Source organism: Arvicanthis niloticus, chromosome 5, assembly GCF_011762505.2.
Source record: "Arvicanthis niloticus isolate mArvNil1 chromosome 5, mArvNil1.pat.X, whole genome shotgun sequence".
Taxonomy (NCBI): domain Eukaryota; kingdom Metazoa; phylum Chordata; class Mammalia; order Rodentia; family Muridae; genus Arvicanthis; species Arvicanthis niloticus.
Genome location: NC_047662.1, coordinates 54,658,743 through 54,676,679, shown reverse-complemented (window position 1 = coordinate 54,676,679; position 17,937 = coordinate 54,658,743). Strand labels below are relative to the sequence as shown.

The window sequence follows — 17,937 nt, the reverse complement described above, 5'->3', positions numbered from 1 at the left end:
CGGGAGGTGAGGGTAGACATTTTTTGCCCAAGAGCCTGAATAAACTGCTTGGGGAAGAACTTGGAGTGGTGCTTTCTTTTTGCTGGTCAGAGAGGAAGGCGACAATTTTTGTCTTAAGGCAGAAACAGTGAGCCTCCATCTACTAAACTGATTTTATATCTAATGAACCGTTACTAAAAATTCAAAGAACAAAAACAACAACAAAACAAGAAGAGCAAAACCAAAACACGTATTATGTAAAAGAAAAAACATTTCTATTTTTAAATCATCAAACTTTTCTAGAATTCAATGGAATAAAATGATAGGATGGACCACTCGTCCTGGCAGATGCCAGTCAGTAGAGAAAGAAACAATGCGCTAAGCAGAACCATGGAGGAGTATCCAGTTGTCACTGGAGGAAAAGAATGACAGTTACTCCTAAGTCATCAAATCCATGGAGGAATTTGAAATGACTTAAAAAAGTAATAGCTGAGACCATTCTTCTAGAATGGAGAAATACTGTGACAGAATTCTGGTGGTAGAGTAAAGAAATGATACTCATGGCTTAGAGACACAAATAAGGCCAAGAGAGGACACAGAGTATAGGAACAGTATCTATGTTCACCATAGATATCACCATAGAGGGTGAGGAGATACTGAAGCAAAAAAAGCAGAAAGATGATATCACAGTGCATAGAATTCCAGAATAAAGAGTTTGAACAGAGTGTAGGGTAAAATGAAAGGGGCCTACTAAAAATGGAAGAAGGAGATGAGTGGATATATTCTGTACGTGTTTGTACCCTTGGGACCCATCTCAGCCCTGGCAGAACATGCAGAAGGCTTTCCTATTCCCAAGTTCATATTGCCTCACAGCTATGCCACTTCCTTCCACTCCACCATGTTATCTTCTGGCCCTGTGTAAGCCATAGCTTCCAGAGGAAGAATTAGACTTTGTCTCATGCAGTCAGCACATGCTCACCTTGAACTTCTGGGTAGAGGGCCATGTAGAGAAGAGCCCAGCGCAGGGTTGTGGATGTTGTCTCTGTTCCAGCAAAGAAGAGGTCCAGAGTGCTGCAGATGAGGTTTTCTTCATTGAAACTTGTAGTCTTCTCTGGGTACTGGAAAATATAGTGTTTAGTCAGAAAATTTGTGATTATTTAAATTCACAGGTTCTGATCCTGGGTAACAAATGTGAATGCTGTTACTTGAAGTGATGCCACCTTTGACCTCCTCAGGACACAATGATATCATGAGAATTATCATGATCCAAATACAAGGAGATTGGCACATAGGATCTTCTTCACCCTAGGTAATGAATTTGAAAGAGTTCATTTGAAAATGATATTACCTTGACCTCATTAGAAAACACTATTTTATTCCAACTGCTGTAGGCTGACCAAAAGGTTCTGGTACTTGGGTAGATGAATATCAAAACAACTATTTTCTATATGTCTATACTTTTGAAAATGCAAACAGGACAGGAAAAACCCACCTACACATAATTAGCTTCCAGTTTCACCTAAGTCACTAAGCCACTATATGATTTAAGACATTCACTTTACTTTGATCTGTTTCAGTTTATAAAATGAGGATAACATATACCACTTAACATGTCATATCAACTGTATGAGATGCAATATATATATATACATATATATATATACATATATATACATATATACATATATATATATATATATATATATATATATACATATATGTATATATATATACTGAGACAGGGTTTCTCTATATAGCCCTGGCTGTCCTGGATCTCACTCCGTAGACCAGGCTGGCCTCAAACTCAGAAATCTGCCTGCCTCTGCCTTTCAAGTGCTAGAATTAAAGGTGTGATCCACCACTGCCCAGCAAGAAGGACGACATGCTTATAATTCTGATAGCCTCACACCTGTACTATATATAGTGAACAATTTGCCCCTTCTTCTGGGAACAAAATATCATTTCTATTGAAACTGTGTCAGAAAGATGAAATATGATAGAACAAGGAAAGAAATTTACTATTATGCCCTGGGCAGAAAATGAATTTACAATCTAATGAGTCAAAACTCATGGGACAGATTCAGTGACATGTATTTGCTAGAAGACTATTTATGTCAGAGCATTAAATAGTTGTATAGTTTAAATCTAATATGATCCCTACAGACTCAAGTTTTAAATATTTCATTTCTAGCTGCTGGAACTATTTTAGGATAGTCTGGACCATTAGAAAGTGTTGTCCATCTGGGAGAAGTCAGTCAGTAGAAATGGGATTACTGTGGTTGTGTTAAAGTCCTGGATCCTGGCCAGTTTCAGATTCTTGGTCTACCATGACATAAATTGATACCACCATATCATTTTCTCCTATATTTTTCTTCATGTTGGATCCCTTGAAAATATCAGCCAAAAATAGACCTTCAACCTCTTAAATTGTTTCTGTAAGTTATTGTCACAAAACACAAAAGTACAAAAACACCTAACTGGCTGCATTCTCTTTGCTTGTGTGTGATTGAATGGTGTTTATAAACATACAATCATGAAAAGGTAGCACCCCACCTATACATTAAAACCAAACTCCTGAATATAGTTGAATTTCACCTGTGTGCTACAATATGCCTGAGATGAATGAGTAACTGGCTTTATATTGATTCATCCAAAAACAGCTCTGAAGTTTAATTACTAATTTCTCTTTGTATATATTTCTCTCATGTATGGGTAAAAGGCAAGGAAGAGGATGAAAGAGAAGTATGTGCATTTACACTCAGGACACTGTATTTCAAACACCCCCAAGTTAATACAATTTATATGGTTTAATATTTCACTTATATGGCTTATATGATGGATTGATATACAAAGATATTTATATCTTCATTTTTGGAACCTTCACATGCTACTTGAGGAGCTAAAATACACTTTATAGATTTGATTAATTAGAGAGAGGACAATTAACCTGAACTGTCTTTGTAAGAAGGGGCTGGATGGTCAAAACCAAATAGATCAAAGAAAATGAGATGTTGTAGTTTAGGAATTGAAGACACAGGAAGGAACCAAAACACAAGATATCTGTGTTCTCTAGGAGCTTAGAGCTGCAACATCATTCCATTGCCTTTCAATGAACTTTGTGTGTTAAATAGGATTTAAAGTCATAAGAACTGCAGAAGAATAAATCTGTGCCCAGTTAAACCCTAAGAGTGTGGTAGACTGATGCAGTATTGATTGAAAACTATTAAATGAATACATTGTCTCTATGAAAATGACACAGAAGCATCTCTCTCACCTTTGTCATTTCCTTGAGGAAAGCATCAATGAAGTCTCTTGGTTCATCAGGGTTCCAGTCTTTCCGGTGATCATCAATCATACAGGAGACGAACAATTTCAGTTTTTCCCAGTTTCTGAAAACTTTTTGATGTGATCCAGGGATATACTTCATTATCCATGGAAAGATATTATAGAGCTGATTGGGAAAAATGAGATAGTCATGGAGACAACCTGGTGACATTTTACAATGTTTCCAATAAGTCTAGTCTTTATTCATGTTTATTACTGTGAAATTGTAGGGCCAGCTTTTGTTTTCCCTCTCCTCTACCTCAAAAATATTTCAACTCTGCCATGCAAAATATATTGAGCCTTCAAACACTTCTTAAAACCCAGCTGCCTGTTACATGGTCTATAACACCACCTTTCTATCTGGATATTGGGACAGCACTCAACACTTTTATTTATTATACTGACAATGCCATTATAACTTAATTTGCATATAATTTCCGGAAAGAATATTTATCAGTGTAATCACATGCTTGATTCTGTTACTTTCTATATTCAAGGACTGTCCCTAGACTCAGAATTGGACAAAAACTTCAGCATCTGTATGTCATACAAAATTGGGATCCCCTGAATCTTTATCATCTCTCTAGATAATACAACCACAGCAGCCTTGAGAGCACACCAAGGGCCCTGGCAAGTACTATTCATTGTTCCTTAAAAGTGTTCTTAAAATTTTTTAACCATGTCTCTCTCTTCATAAAGGTATTAGTCAAGTCTCCTTGGAGATATTTTACCAGATTACCCTCAAAGTGACAAGCATTTTCTCACCCCTCTGGTTGTCTGACATGACTTATTTACCCTGTGGGAATTACCATTATCAAGTATTGTGCAGGTATTAGTACTGTACTTTAATACCCATATTATAAGACTGCAATTTTTACTCAAGTAAAGTAAATGGTGAATGTGGTTTCAATAAAATTTGTAGTAAACAGATAGCATAACACAATATAAATCAACAAGATTTAAAATAAGACATACACGGGAATAATTTTTACCTTTCTGGCCTCTAGTAATAACAATTTGTAACTGGTATAATAACAGTATTAATGATGTTAATATTATTACAAAGTAGTATTGATAATGGGGTCTTCCTGTAACTGAACAGTGAATGACATGAGACATACAAAGCATTTCACAGAGGTCTGGTGGACTGCTATCTAAATTTGCTTGTACAACTCTGTACCAATTTGCAGACAGCATACTGCCTCATTTTCTATGAAGACAGGCATTGTGAAAATTAGTGGACTTTTGCAGCTATCTATAAAAATGACTGGTGTAACTTATCTTTCCAAGTACATTTATTATCACTCTCTGCCAACTCCTTGTTCCATTCTAAGATTTTTTTTTTTTTTTACCATAATCTAACATCTAGAATTTGGCTGGGCACTCTCTGATCTCCAGTGACTTTCTAGCTTCTGCTTACTAGGAGGAGAAAAACCTGGGGCTGCTGGACTTGGAATTATCATGAGTAAGAGTTATAACATGATAGTACAGACACTAAGTGCAACTGACCTAATTCTTTATTTCCCATTTCATACATATAAGTCAGGATAACCATTTCCTTAATTTTCAGTGAGGACATCCTTAAATGAGGAAAAAGTGCTTTTGGGTATACCACAAATGCGAATCAATCCACTTCTGGGCACATCATAGAGAATAAGATGTATGGAAACAGAAGTTTGTAGAGAGAAAACTAACTTTTAAAGGGCCAGTAACTGTGCTTCAGATTCATTCTCTCTGAAAACATGTGTTACCCCCCCCCCCCCCAACAATATGGTAAGGCTAAAACATCTGCAACTGTTACCTCCACATATTCCAGAAGAGATGTCCGAGACAGGATAAAGTATAATACAGAAACACAAGTACATAATGCTATCTAAAAGCTGCAAAAGGAATCTAGCAAAAGTGATATGTGGCTTTGAGAAGATAAGCAAAAAGATGAATTCAATAAATGACCCAGAATGGTAAGTCAACAGTAGAAAGGAACAGACCATCATTATGAATGAGAAAACCAGCAATGGAGTTGAAAGAACACCAACACAGAAGACACTTGTAGCAAGAGGAGTGAGGTTCGGTAAAATAAAACATGTAGCAGATGTGCAGCTTGATCTTCATGTAGGTCCTGAACAACTGGAGCAAGGGTGTTGCTTGTACATGGGATGTGTTCTTCTAGCTAAACTGTCTTGTCTGGCCTCTGGGAGAAGTGTCTAGCCTTGTAGAGTCTTAATACACCAGAGTGTAGGGATACCTAGTGGTCCCCCAATCACTCAGAGGTGAGGGGAAGGATTATGGGAGGTGGGCAGTGAGCAGGATGTAAAGTGAATAAGTAAAAAATGTGTTTTAAAGCATAACTGAATGCATCAAAAATGCACACTAGAACACATCACTAACAGACTAAACTACACAGAAAACTATGGGTAATGGAGCACAATGTTGAGGACACACTCCATTCAAATATCCATTAAGTAAAATAGTGAGCATGATCACAATGTCTAAGAGAACAGAGTCACTGACTATATTGAAACCTAGATCAATGTTTGTATGATCTACAAAAAACACATCTTAGTAGTAAAGACACCCACACATAAAGATGTAAAAAAGGAAATCAGTCTATAAAGCAAACAGAAATAGAGCAAGCTGACATAGTTATTCTGATATCTGATGAAACAGATTTCAAATCCAAACTCATCAGAAGAGATAAAGAATAACTATACATAAAGGGAATGCCAATTAATACAGCATAACAGTAATAAGTAAAAATGATCACACACATACACACACGTGAGCTTTTTCACTCCTGGTACACACATAATGGAAGAACCTATTTTTTTTTTTTTTTGGAAGAGTCTAATTCTTAAAGTTGTTGTCTGACTTGTGTGTATCTATACACATAACAAATGTATATATGTGTGCATCCACACTAAATAAAAGACCATGGACGTGTTTTAAAAGCATATAATAATATACATGCACATAGCAGAAGGAAAATGAGGCTGATAAAATCAAACACTTGAGGCTAATTTCACATTACAACTGTTCTCCCATATTTAGGGGTGTAGATGATTGACCAGTAAGCTATGGAGAGTATTTGAGGAGCTATACAGGTTAGAGATGAATAATGAGGCCTACTTGAAGTGACATTTGAACCCTAAATGTTTATATTTTTCTAGTATTAGAAGACCGATAGCAGCCGGGCAGTGGTGGCGCATGCCTTTAATCCCAGCACTTGGAAGGCAGAGGCAGGCGGATTTCTGAGTTCAAGGCCAGCCTGGTCTACAGAGTGAGTTCCAGGACAGCCAGGGCTATACAGATAAAACCCGGTCTCAAAAAAACCAAAAAAAAAAAAAAAAAAAGAAGAAGAAGAAGAAGAAGAAGAAGAAGAAGAAGAAGAAGAAGAAGAAGAAGAAGAAGAAGAAGAAGAAGAAGAAGAAGAAGACCGATAGCATCAAGTATCAATGGGTATAGGAAGAGTTCATACTTCTGAATCTTTATCTTATATGTCCGGATGCAAATATAAGACAAATGAGTATGTCACATGGGTGCTGACATGGAACTGTTATCATAACACCATAAATCTAAAAGCAACCCATTTACCTAACTACAGAGAAAACAACAACATATTCAGACAGTGCCCTGCTAGTCTCCTAATAACAAAGATCAGTGCACAAAGAGAAATCACAAAACAAGGTGATAAGCTAGTCATTCAGATGATAACTCTGAGAAAGGAAGAGAGAGGCATCGAAAATGAGAGTTCAAATAAATACTGACATTCTCTAAGAGCTCAGCACTTACATATACATGTATATAAACCAATATAAATATTAAAAGTATTCAAATAAATGTTAGAATTATATTATATATATCAAGTTTTTTATACTAGTCAACAGTTGGATTCGAAATAGGTTTGAAACATTATACATTAGCTTTACAAGTGCTACCTTCCAAAAATATGTAAAGAAAAGTGTTTACCTGACTTATCATTCTTGTCTCCAAATACATAACCTCATCCAGTAACCTCAACATCTCCTGAAACCTACTGTCATGATACTCAAAGCGCTCCCCAAAGGTGACAGAGCAAATGATATTGGAAACTGCATTGTTGATACTGAAGTGAAGGTTGAAAGGTTTTCCTGGATATGAGGAGAGGGAGAGATGAGTCCTTCAAAGTTATTCATTTAGTTTCTATTTCCTATAATAAATTAACTTCATATGACAGAGAAATAAACATTCCAGAAATACACATGTAAGAGGCTCTGGCCAAAGCACAGTAAATGGGGTCTGACATGCACCAAGTATTCTGCTAATACCTGGGGAGTCAGACTTATTAACAGGCCTTAGTTACAACACTGGGTATATTGACCCATTTGTGTGCTTAGCTGCCAATCAACTGGGCTAGGGTCATGGCTAGATGTTCACTGTTCAATCCTCAGTGCCCAGACCTAGTTCAGGGCAAGGATGATCACTTAGACATTTTATGAGAATCTGTTCAATGAATGAAAGAGGCCCATCCCACCGCCCCTGAAAAAGACTCACCTTCCTCCTTTCTTATGGCTTCTACTAGGTGATAGGCCTCTTCCTGTATGCGCTGCTCTAAGCTCTTCTTTCCCAAGCCAAAGTTCCTCAGTGTCATCAAGGCGAACCTTCTTTGCTCCTTCCATGTCTGGCCACTGGAGAAGATCAATCCTAGAGAGAGGAGATTCAGCTTTATGACTATATAATTTTCATCTAAAAGTACCTCTTGAATTATTTGTTTAACACATTTACAATGGAAAGGAGGAGGGCCAATGAAGGTCTTGATAGCTTTCTAGAGAGAACATTCTAAAACAAGAATCATGATGGCTAACAAATCCTGGAGATTTACAGCCCCCCACACTGATATTTGTTAAACAGTATGTAATCTATTTCTCTTAATAACTCTGCATGCTTGTCATCAGCCAGCAACAGGTCTATTCTAATTGCTGCAGAAGAAAATGAGGAATACATATAAATGAAGCATTTCAAGGGAACACAGCTGTTTGCTAACCTGGTATTCAAATATATCTCTCCTGGTTCCAGGGTAGACAGAAACGTTTGCAAAGTTCTGTTACACTGAATAAGGGGAATGAAATAAAGAATAAGACAAGATGCATAAATTAAAGAGATAAGAAAGGCATTATGAGAGGGTTGCTGCTTTAAAACAAGCTTTAAAAGATGAAAAACAAATGACTCATTAAGGCCAGAGCACATGTAGTTCACCTTGACAAAAACAGGAGGCTGGGCAGACACTCTATCATGTTCAACATCTACTACCTATTTCATGTAACATCAACGCCATGATCAAGTCTATTTGTGATTTTCAGAAAAATTGTGAGAATTTTAAACACAAGTGTTGGTCTCTCTTCTTCCTACACATCAAGCAGGGAGCCCTTTCAACATGCAGAAATGCTCCTTCAGCAACTCAGAGACTTCCTTCCTGAAAACCTTTCCCAGTGGCACCCGGCATTCTGCTGTTCCAGATTTTCTTCCTAATTCTTTGCTGCAAATTTCCCACAAATTTTGCTGGCTTGTTTTCTTTTTACCAACTCTTGAAACACTGGAGTTGTTCAAGACTAGCCCACACTTCTTTTTCCTGCATATTCTATTTTATGAAATTTCATATTTCCTAACATTTAAATGTTCTCTACTGACAATCACATAAGGTATACATTCTAGAACCTTGTACATGACTACTTGACTTTGGTAGTTACAAGCATTTAGACTCAGCACATCTGTGACAGAAATTATTATGGATCTCTGAAACTCCCACCAGAAGCTAGCACTACCAACAACGTTACCATATCTCATCATTCCTTTTTGCATCCGCCATTCCCACAGGAGCCACTCTTCAGGCAGTTCCCCTGAGATCTTCGATATCCTGCCATCTATGGACTTCATCAAGTCTCTCTTAAATGATTTTGGTCCATGTGTCTGTAATGCCACCATCAGAGAATACTCAAGTTTCACTTCTCAACTTATTTTTCAAATCCCATCTTTCCTAACCTACAGTGATAATATCATGTCCATTTCCTAACTGAAACCTAACGGATGCTCAGAGCGTGCAGTGTGTGTTCTACTCAACACCACTCTTGTTGTTCACATGAAAACCAACATCTAGACTTTTCCTAAATAAATTTATAAGTTTGTATTCACTTAATTATATGATTTAGATTCTATGCTTGCCACACTGGACATTTCTTCCAGTACTCAAGGCCCTAGTCCTCCTTGTTCTTTCAGGGATATTCTGTCTCAGTTAATTGTTTTTCCATGTTATTAAATGTGTGTCTTCATATAAAAGTTTTACCTGAATCCCAGTAGATCTTAGAAACTACTAATGGCTGACAGCTCCCCTTAACATTGTAGACATATATGATTTAATTAGCTAATTACACCAGGGTTTTTCATTTTATGGAATGCATGTTATATAAAGATGCAGATTTTCATGTATTATATTTACTATTAATCACTTATGACCAGCACTGTGCTTCTCATAGCAGATAATATAGCCAATGATATACAATTAGTGGTTGATTGTCTGAGGGAACAATTATTAGATGTTTAAAACTATGGTTGGTTAATACACTTGAAGTTCTGCTTCCAATTTTGGAACATGTAACTTGATTAAATGATAATACTGAGTACTTACACTATTTTAATCTAACAATCTCTAGACTAGAAGTCCCTGTGAGGCAAGGCTTTAGTAATGAAGTGTAAGAAGCTTTAAACAAGATGCACATCAGTAGGAGAGAGGTGACTCACTCCCATTTTTCTAGGTCAGAGGGTTGGCATGGAGCAGGGGAATAAGAGAGCAATGTGTCTGTCTGTGGTAAGATGTGTGGTTACTTCTCACCAACACATTTAGAGTTAGTTTTTGTAAGACATGCGGTTTCTTTTGATGTATATTAGGGATGACATTGCTAAGTCCTTCAATGGAAGTTTTCACTCACTAAATGTAACCTCACACTTCCTGTAAAGACAGCAATTCAAGACAGGGTTGTTTATGGTATTGTTGGGACAGGCACCTATAATGCATGATAAACATTATAACACACACTTCATGTTGCTCAACAAACTATATAAACTTACCATTTTTATTGGTGATACGTTCTTGCATAACACTGAGAGGTCGGTTCAAAATGTTTGGCTCCATGTGAGTAAAGGCTTCTTTGATTAAGGGCAGTCCAGTTATGACCACTGAAGTTATGTCACCAAAATTCAGGCTAAAAATATTCCCATATTTCTTCACAAACTGAAAAATACATCAATAGTTATAGTTAAGCATGTGTGTGTCTGTGTATCCGAGATGTCAGGCATATGTGAAGCTAATTGGATTCATGTTGAGAGGTATCCATGAGTGATGTGTATGTGAAGGTGTGTACCTTGATTTCTGCAAGTTTTTGAAGATGTTTTACCCTTCATTGCATTAAACTCAGCTGTAATTCAGGAATAGAATTTACTCTACATAAGTTCATTAATGCAACTGTATGAATTGCCTGTGCACCTACTTTGTGTCCCTAGAAGAAAGCACAAGAACATCATTGTTTTTAATATCCAGTATGTTAAATTTTTATTTTTGAACACTGAATACATTAATAAAAAACTGATTTATAGTAACAATGAAAACTGTATTGCCTCAGAGATAATGGGCAGAACTTGTTCAGTATAATGTAGCACATTTAAAAACCAGTACCCAAACTCTTATAATTCTTTTACTTGCTAAAATTCCCTTTACTAAATAGATTTCTGTCATAGCTGTCAACAAAGATTATATTCACTAAATTGTACCTAAGTAGACATTATTTAGAGAAAACATTTTATTCATCTTTTCTGTTCTAACACGAAATCATTAGTAACAGTACTTTCATTCACTAAAGAATAACACACACTATTCTCTACTTACTAGGTGGTTGTGCTAATTCTCCTACAATGCATTCTTTAGACTAAGGCTCACCATAACTTTGTTGGTGCCCCTATTTTTTCAATATTTTGTTTATTTACATTTCAGATGTTACCCCCTTTCCCCATTTCCCCCACCCACATTAACCCCCTATCCCATCCCAAGCCAGTTGTGGTAGGGCACGCTGGTAGAATTTGCTGAAGGAGGCAGAGGCAGGAAGATCACGAGTTCAAGGCCAGCCTGGGAGAACATTATTTTTTAAAAGAAGCAAAACTCTCTAAACTGAAGCATCCAGGAGACTAATGAAAGGAGATCATGTTCCATATTTGACCTGACCGTGATTGAGGAAGTTGATGAAGGTCTCCATAGACTTGATGTTAGTGTAGCTTAAATGGATTTCCTGGTAGACTAAACCGATTGCTTAATCGGAAAATAATATCTCCTACTCAACACCATGTACTAGACATGGTATGGACATGTATGATAAATGAGATGTACATGACTAAGGGGACTAACACTAAGGTAATTCTCTGTATTTGTGAATATAAGAGGTGCCTTGCTTAAAGAGCTCTAGTAGGACCAAGCATGATAAATATTGCAGAAATGTTTTGCCCTTTTATCACTTTTCTTCCTCATTGCTAAGAATATTTGTTACGCTAGTCCCAAAGGTCCATTCTTTACTTGGCCACTGACTCATTCCTGAAACGAAACACTGAGGTCCAACACTCAAAATTACTATTTGGATAATATGTCCAATCAGGATTTACCAGGTCACCCTAGTACAGAGTCCCTCCTTTTCCCTTATATATCCACTCCTACAGAAACACCTGCTCTTTCTTACTTCTTGCCTACTTGTCACTGCTGCAGTTACTTTGCAGTGACCACCCCCCACACACACACACAACACACAAATATACACCTACCCCTCTGTGCTAATAAATCTCCTTTGTGTTGAGAATTTGGTGTCTGGGTATGTTAGGTCCAAACTCTGAGGGAGGTACCCTCGCTCACATTGGTGTGATGGAAATGCTTCTTTTTATTCCTCCCCCGCCCCCCCACACAGCAAACTCTAACTAATTTCAAGATTATCAATCTTCTCATAATTTTTCATCCATATATAGCCAACATGAACCAAATAAGTATCAATTTATCCCTAGACTAACTCATGAGGTTAAAAGTGTAAGACATAAAAGTCTCTAATGTGAAATATCATGTCATCTAGTGAGGCAGAGAATAAAGGACATTAGTCCAGAGAAAGACTGAGGTGTATGTGTACAAGTGAACTATAGCAACCACAGACTCTTTAGTTATGTATAATACCTAATGTTGTTCATGAATAGGAGAATGTGCCTTCTCCAAACCTTTCTCTGTATGAAGAGTAGAATATAGGGCAGAGGTTGTGGGAGGAAATATGTCTGAAGATCTGGAGAAATGTAAGCATGAAGGCTCTATGGTTTGCCAAATGAACAGCATATGCTCGATTCCAAACTCAGACTCCCATTATGGACGAGTAAGATATTACCCCCACCCCCACCCTCCTCAAAGGCTTTTGTGTGGAAGAATGAAACTGACACTGTGAGAAGAACTTGTTTAGTTTCTGGCTTCTAGCCACTCACTGCATCTCTGAGAAGTGAATGAGCTCTGTGTTCAAAGGCTCAGGGATAAAAGCCAGTGGCAAAATCTAGGACAAAACCCCACCAGTCCCAGATAGCCATACCCACTGAGTGGATGCTCAGTACGCTTTGTGTTTTACTTCATTTTTTATAACTGTTTTACCATAGTCAGAATTTTCTTCATTTTTCTAAAGAAGAAAATGAATTGTAAATGAGGCAATGCAGCCAAGAAAAGGGCTCTTGCTGGGGAGAGGGACTCCACTAGTTGATATATAATGTTTATGAAAAAAATTGGATTTTGGGTGTCCATAAGACTTGGTGTTTACTGTCAGTTAAAGAGTGCATACCAGGCATAAGGGTGTGGGTAAGGGAGTTTGTAGGAGGGAGAAGAGGTAGCTGCAGATAAGGAGAGCATCAACGGGGATGCAAAACATACAAATTTGTGCAAAGCTAGAAGAGTGTGCGATCATTTCCAAAGATCCTTCCACTTGTTTGTCTAGAAGTCAGCCCTGTGTCGATCCACCTCTGCTTTAGGTCATCCTGAGTCTTGTCACTAGTACTAAGCAGAATTCAATTCTTCCAGGTATCTGTGGTCCTCTGCCATTCTTTTCCTTACCACATCAATCATTAAGCTTTGAACCTTTGTAAACCATGTCAAAGCAAATGTAATGATTATAGATAAAGACATAGACTCAGTTCTTCTGTTGTTCTTTATTCAGAGTCCTTGCTAACTTCATTAAGTCTTAGCACTATTTTTCTTGTCTGGTTCATAAGACAGAGCGAACAAGTGTATATGTATCATTTTTTTTGAAAGATACCAGACATAGGTACTTGAAAAGGAATTAACTTCGTTGTGAAAAATGTGTGGGAGATTGTATGCTGTAAAATAACTTACTGACTAATTTTCAATATCAACAAAGAAGTTATTTGAGTTAAGTGTCTCTTAAATAGCAATGTGTATTACAGATTCTGACCTTCTACCAATGGTATCCAGTATCTGAGACTAAGTACTGGTTATCCTTTTTCCATCTTTACCAGCTCTCTGTCCGTGTATGTGTCAATCAACAGAAGTGGATCAGTAGGTTGTACCTTATAGTGTACCAAGTGAAGATGGGCAAATCATGACATTTACAATTCTCAAAAGTGTCATCTCTGTCAACCTCTATGTGTATTTAATTACTTAGAAGACATTTGGGTATGTGTCTTAAGGCAGCCAGAGCCAGTTTCTCTGCACATTCAGCACACAATTTAAAGATTAAAACAAGCTGTTCTTTTTTTTTTTTTTTAAAGTGCCTCTACAGGGTAAAATAAGAGGTAAAATTGAAAACAATAATAGGAGCACAAACAACAATGGATTGAAATACGAGATATAAAATTTAACAAAAGAAATAAGAGACATCAAGTATAATACTAGAAATAAATCATGTGGATTATTGAATAACAAAGACAGGCTGAATAAAGAGAAAATAAAAGCTAAGGATTAGTGAGAAAAATGATCCATGAATACAAATGACTCAGCTCTATGGAAGTTCTTACTGAGCAACAGTAAAGGGGTACCCAGGAAGAGAAAAGAAAAACAGCCACAGATCCTCCTCCCATTAGTGGTAGATGAGAAAGTCTGTTAGTCTGAACTCTTACAGTTCTGTGTAATAAGCTGTGGGCATGTGCTTGTGTGTGTGCTTGTGTGTGTGCTTGTGTGTGTGCATGGGTGTGTGTGTGTGTGTGTGTGTGTGTGTGTGTGTATGTGCGAGTGTGTGCATGCGTGCATGCATCCATACAGAAATCAATTTCTGGTATCATTTACAAGAGCTACCCACCTTGTAATTTGGAGTATTTAATGAGCACTGAGTAGACAAGGTTGGCTAGCTGGTGAACTTCAGGAGTTTGGTTCTCTTCTTTCTATCCCTAAGTTTATAAAGGCAGGCTACTATACAACATTCTTATAGATTCTGGGGACTGAACACATATTCTCAGTGCTGCATGGAGAGCACTGCCAATGGAACTCCTGCCCTTTCTTATTGTCTTTATTGTTATTATATTTTTTAAAGTCACTTGTTTGCATCTTTTAAACATTTTTATATGTGATATTCATTTTTCTTTTGATATGTAGAAACTACCTATTAATACAGAGAACTTTAATAAATAGTGGAGCTAACACTTTGTTTTCATTATGATCAAATATGAAAACACAGATGAACAGTTATATGAAATTATGTCTGCATAGATGAACAGTTATATGAAATTATTTCTGAGTGGGTAAGTGTACATGTGTGACAGTGAATAAGTATGGGTGTTTATCGTCTGGTGATTATTTGCAAAATTGTGTTTTTAAGTGTTCCTTTCAGTATGCACATGTCCTACTTTGTTTTCTGTTGCTGTGATATAACACTGACCAAAATTAATCTGTGAAGAAAAGATTTAATCTTACAAGTGATATTCCATCATCAAGAGAAGAAATGACATCATGTCAGTGGCCACTCCCTCCCATAGTAATTAGCGAGCAAGAGCAAATACCCACACACTGATCTGATGAGACAACTCCTGAACTGAAGTTTTCCTTCTCCCATGTAATGCATAGGTTTTATCGAGTTGACAAAAATTAAGCAATGCAGGATTTATTTCTCTTATGTTGAAAATCATTTTATTCAATAAATAAACATTAAATAAATCTATGGAAATAGGAACAAATACTAGTAACAGTGGCTATTAGATGTTATAGATACCACAGTGTCCCTTGAAATTTCAGACTATATATATGATCTTTACTACTATAATGCTGTGCACATGTATTCATTTATGCACAATTGTGCATATTTCTTTGAAGCCATTAATTTCTCTTCAGAGTGACAGTCTCATTGGTCATCTTCTGAGACAGGTTGACAGCAAAGAAAAATATGCAGTGTACAGCCTAAGATGACATCTGCTCTAGTCCTGTTAGAATCTAAACAGAAGATGAGGACATCTGGAAGAAATGATGTTTTAGCCAAGTTTTAAACGGTGAGGATGTGAACAAAACATGTCTAGTGTGAAGGTCAAATTACTCATATTGTGGGTCAGGCAGTAGAAATATAGAGAGAGGAGAATGAGTGTGTGCAGAAGTTTAGAAGAAAGGCCTTATTAGAGCACACCAGCCAAAAATCAGGGCCAGGAGATAAGGAATTCAACTGAAAGCAAATCAATCAATTATTGGATGAAGTTAAGCTAGAAATTGCCTGGAGCTGGAGAAGACTCCTGGATGAAATAGCTGCTAAGACAAATTCATTGGAAATCAATGCTATTGGGGATTCTGTAGACCAAGAACTTTCACCACCAAAAATCACAAGTGGACTTCCTTCGTTTCCATCAAGAAGTTTGAATGGGTTTGTGAAGGAGTGGTGGCACAATGCTACTCCAGACATTGGACTGAGAGACATCTGACATCCTTGTATCTCAATTCTGCTTCTTACTATATGTTTGATTTAGTAAAAAGTATGAAAACACACCCATAAATGGATAAAAAAATAACTGGTATGGGAAGATTTCCCCACCCTTATTATATCATGAGACATTGTGCTACACCAGACATATCTCTTAAGTTCTGTAGCCACATTTAATGCTATAGCAAACAAACATTTAAACTTAGACAAGATAAGTTAAAAGCATGGTTTTGTACTCTTGCATGTCATGGCAGCATCTGATAGTGGTTGAACTTAAACCAAAGTTTATTTTCTTTCAACAAAAGCTAACAGAAGTATAGCCAACAAGACAAAGTCCTCTTACCATTCTGTTTCTGTGGCTGAGTGTGACACTATAAAGGTGAGACTTTAACCCTACAAGAGGCTGCCATTGTATCATTCCTGGATGCAACAGTGTTAGCCTACCTATGTGACTCTCCTGTGCAGTAAGCTTAATTGTGATTTTCACAGCTGAAGTTCTATAAGGAAAATCCCCAATGAAGTCAGGGACAGAACTCTGATTTCCATCTTGCTTTTACATCAATAGTAATATCAGTTGCTCAGTAAATAAATATGAGCAAATCTCTGACCACTTCAATGAAGTATGACTGCTTTATTGGGATGGTATCATGTGGTCTGTGGCTCTCTTCCTTTACTCAAATCTACATTGATTAGACTGTCATATATTCCCGCAAGCATAGGAAGCACAAATTGGGTTGCTCAAATTCACAATACAGAGGCTTGTAACCTAAATTTACAAGTGAACTACCCTTTACAAATGTGAATATTCAGATCCTCAGAAGACTACCTCTCTGAGTAAAGTACCTATCCAGTGTCCAGCAAAAACATGACACACTGCACAAAATGTTTACAATCCAGTCCAAAACAACTTGCCTTACCAAAAACCAAGACAATCTCAGCTTTATAGAAATAGCAGAGATGTTTAAGTTACAGGAGAGGGAAATATTTCAAAGTAGTATTATCCAAATGGTAGAAAATTTTAAGAAAGAAATGAAAAGCACAGAGACGAATCTCCTAAGGAATTTGAATATGAACCCACAACGACTGAAGCAGCAAACACTAGGCCTATGTGGACCTGTACCAGGTCCTCTGCATATATGCTATGGCTTTTAGTTTAGCATTTTTATGGGACTCCTAAGTGTGAGAATAAGTTGGCCTCTGCCTCTTAGGCTTGCTCTCAGGAACTGTTTCCTCCTGTTGGTTTGCTGTATCGAACTTTGATATAATAGGTTTTGCTTCATCTTTTATTTTATTTGTCATGTTTGTTTATCTCTTAGAAGCCTGTTCTTTTCCAAATGAGAAACAAACAAAAAGCTGATCTGGAGGCGAGTGGAGTGGGGAGGAGCTGGAAGTAATGAAGGAAGTGAAACCTATGATAAGGATATATTGTATGAGACGAATCTATTTCCAATAAAAAAATTAAAGACAGACACAACAAGGAAGCAAAGAAAAATGTGAGCATATTAAGCTACAGTGGTCTAAGTGCAGATCTGTGAGGAGAGCTCAGCAGAGGGGTAATGTGAGAACAACCATGGGCAGTGCAGGGGTGAGAAGCAGGTGCACCCTGCATAGCACAGAGCTATGGAAAACAGCAAGGGCCAGCACCAGAGATATTACAGCTCTGCCTGTGTCCAGCTAGCTCTCTACCAAAAGCAGG

The 17,937-nt window shown here is 37.2% G+C and overlaps 1 protein-coding gene across 1 annotated transcript in view; it reads right to left on the bottom strand.

Moving 5' to 3' along the window:
- The window catches only part of LOC117709294 (cytochrome P450 2J6), a 33,298-nt gene that overhangs the window by 13,291 nt on the left and 2,070 nt on the right, over window positions 1-17,937 (bottom strand). The window contains exons 2-6 of the mRNA XM_034503583.2: window positions 10,402-10,564; window positions 7,834-7,983; window positions 7,270-7,430; window positions 3,254-3,430; window positions 959-1,097 (exon numbers count right to left, since the gene is read on the bottom strand). Of these exons, the coding sequence (XP_034359474.1) occupies window positions 959-1,097; window positions 3,254-3,430; window positions 7,270-7,430; window positions 7,834-7,983; window positions 10,402-10,564 (790 nt within the window). The remainder of the gene's footprint in view (window positions 1-958; window positions 1,098-3,253; window positions 3,431-7,269; window positions 7,431-7,833; window positions 7,984-10,401; window positions 10,565-17,937) is intronic.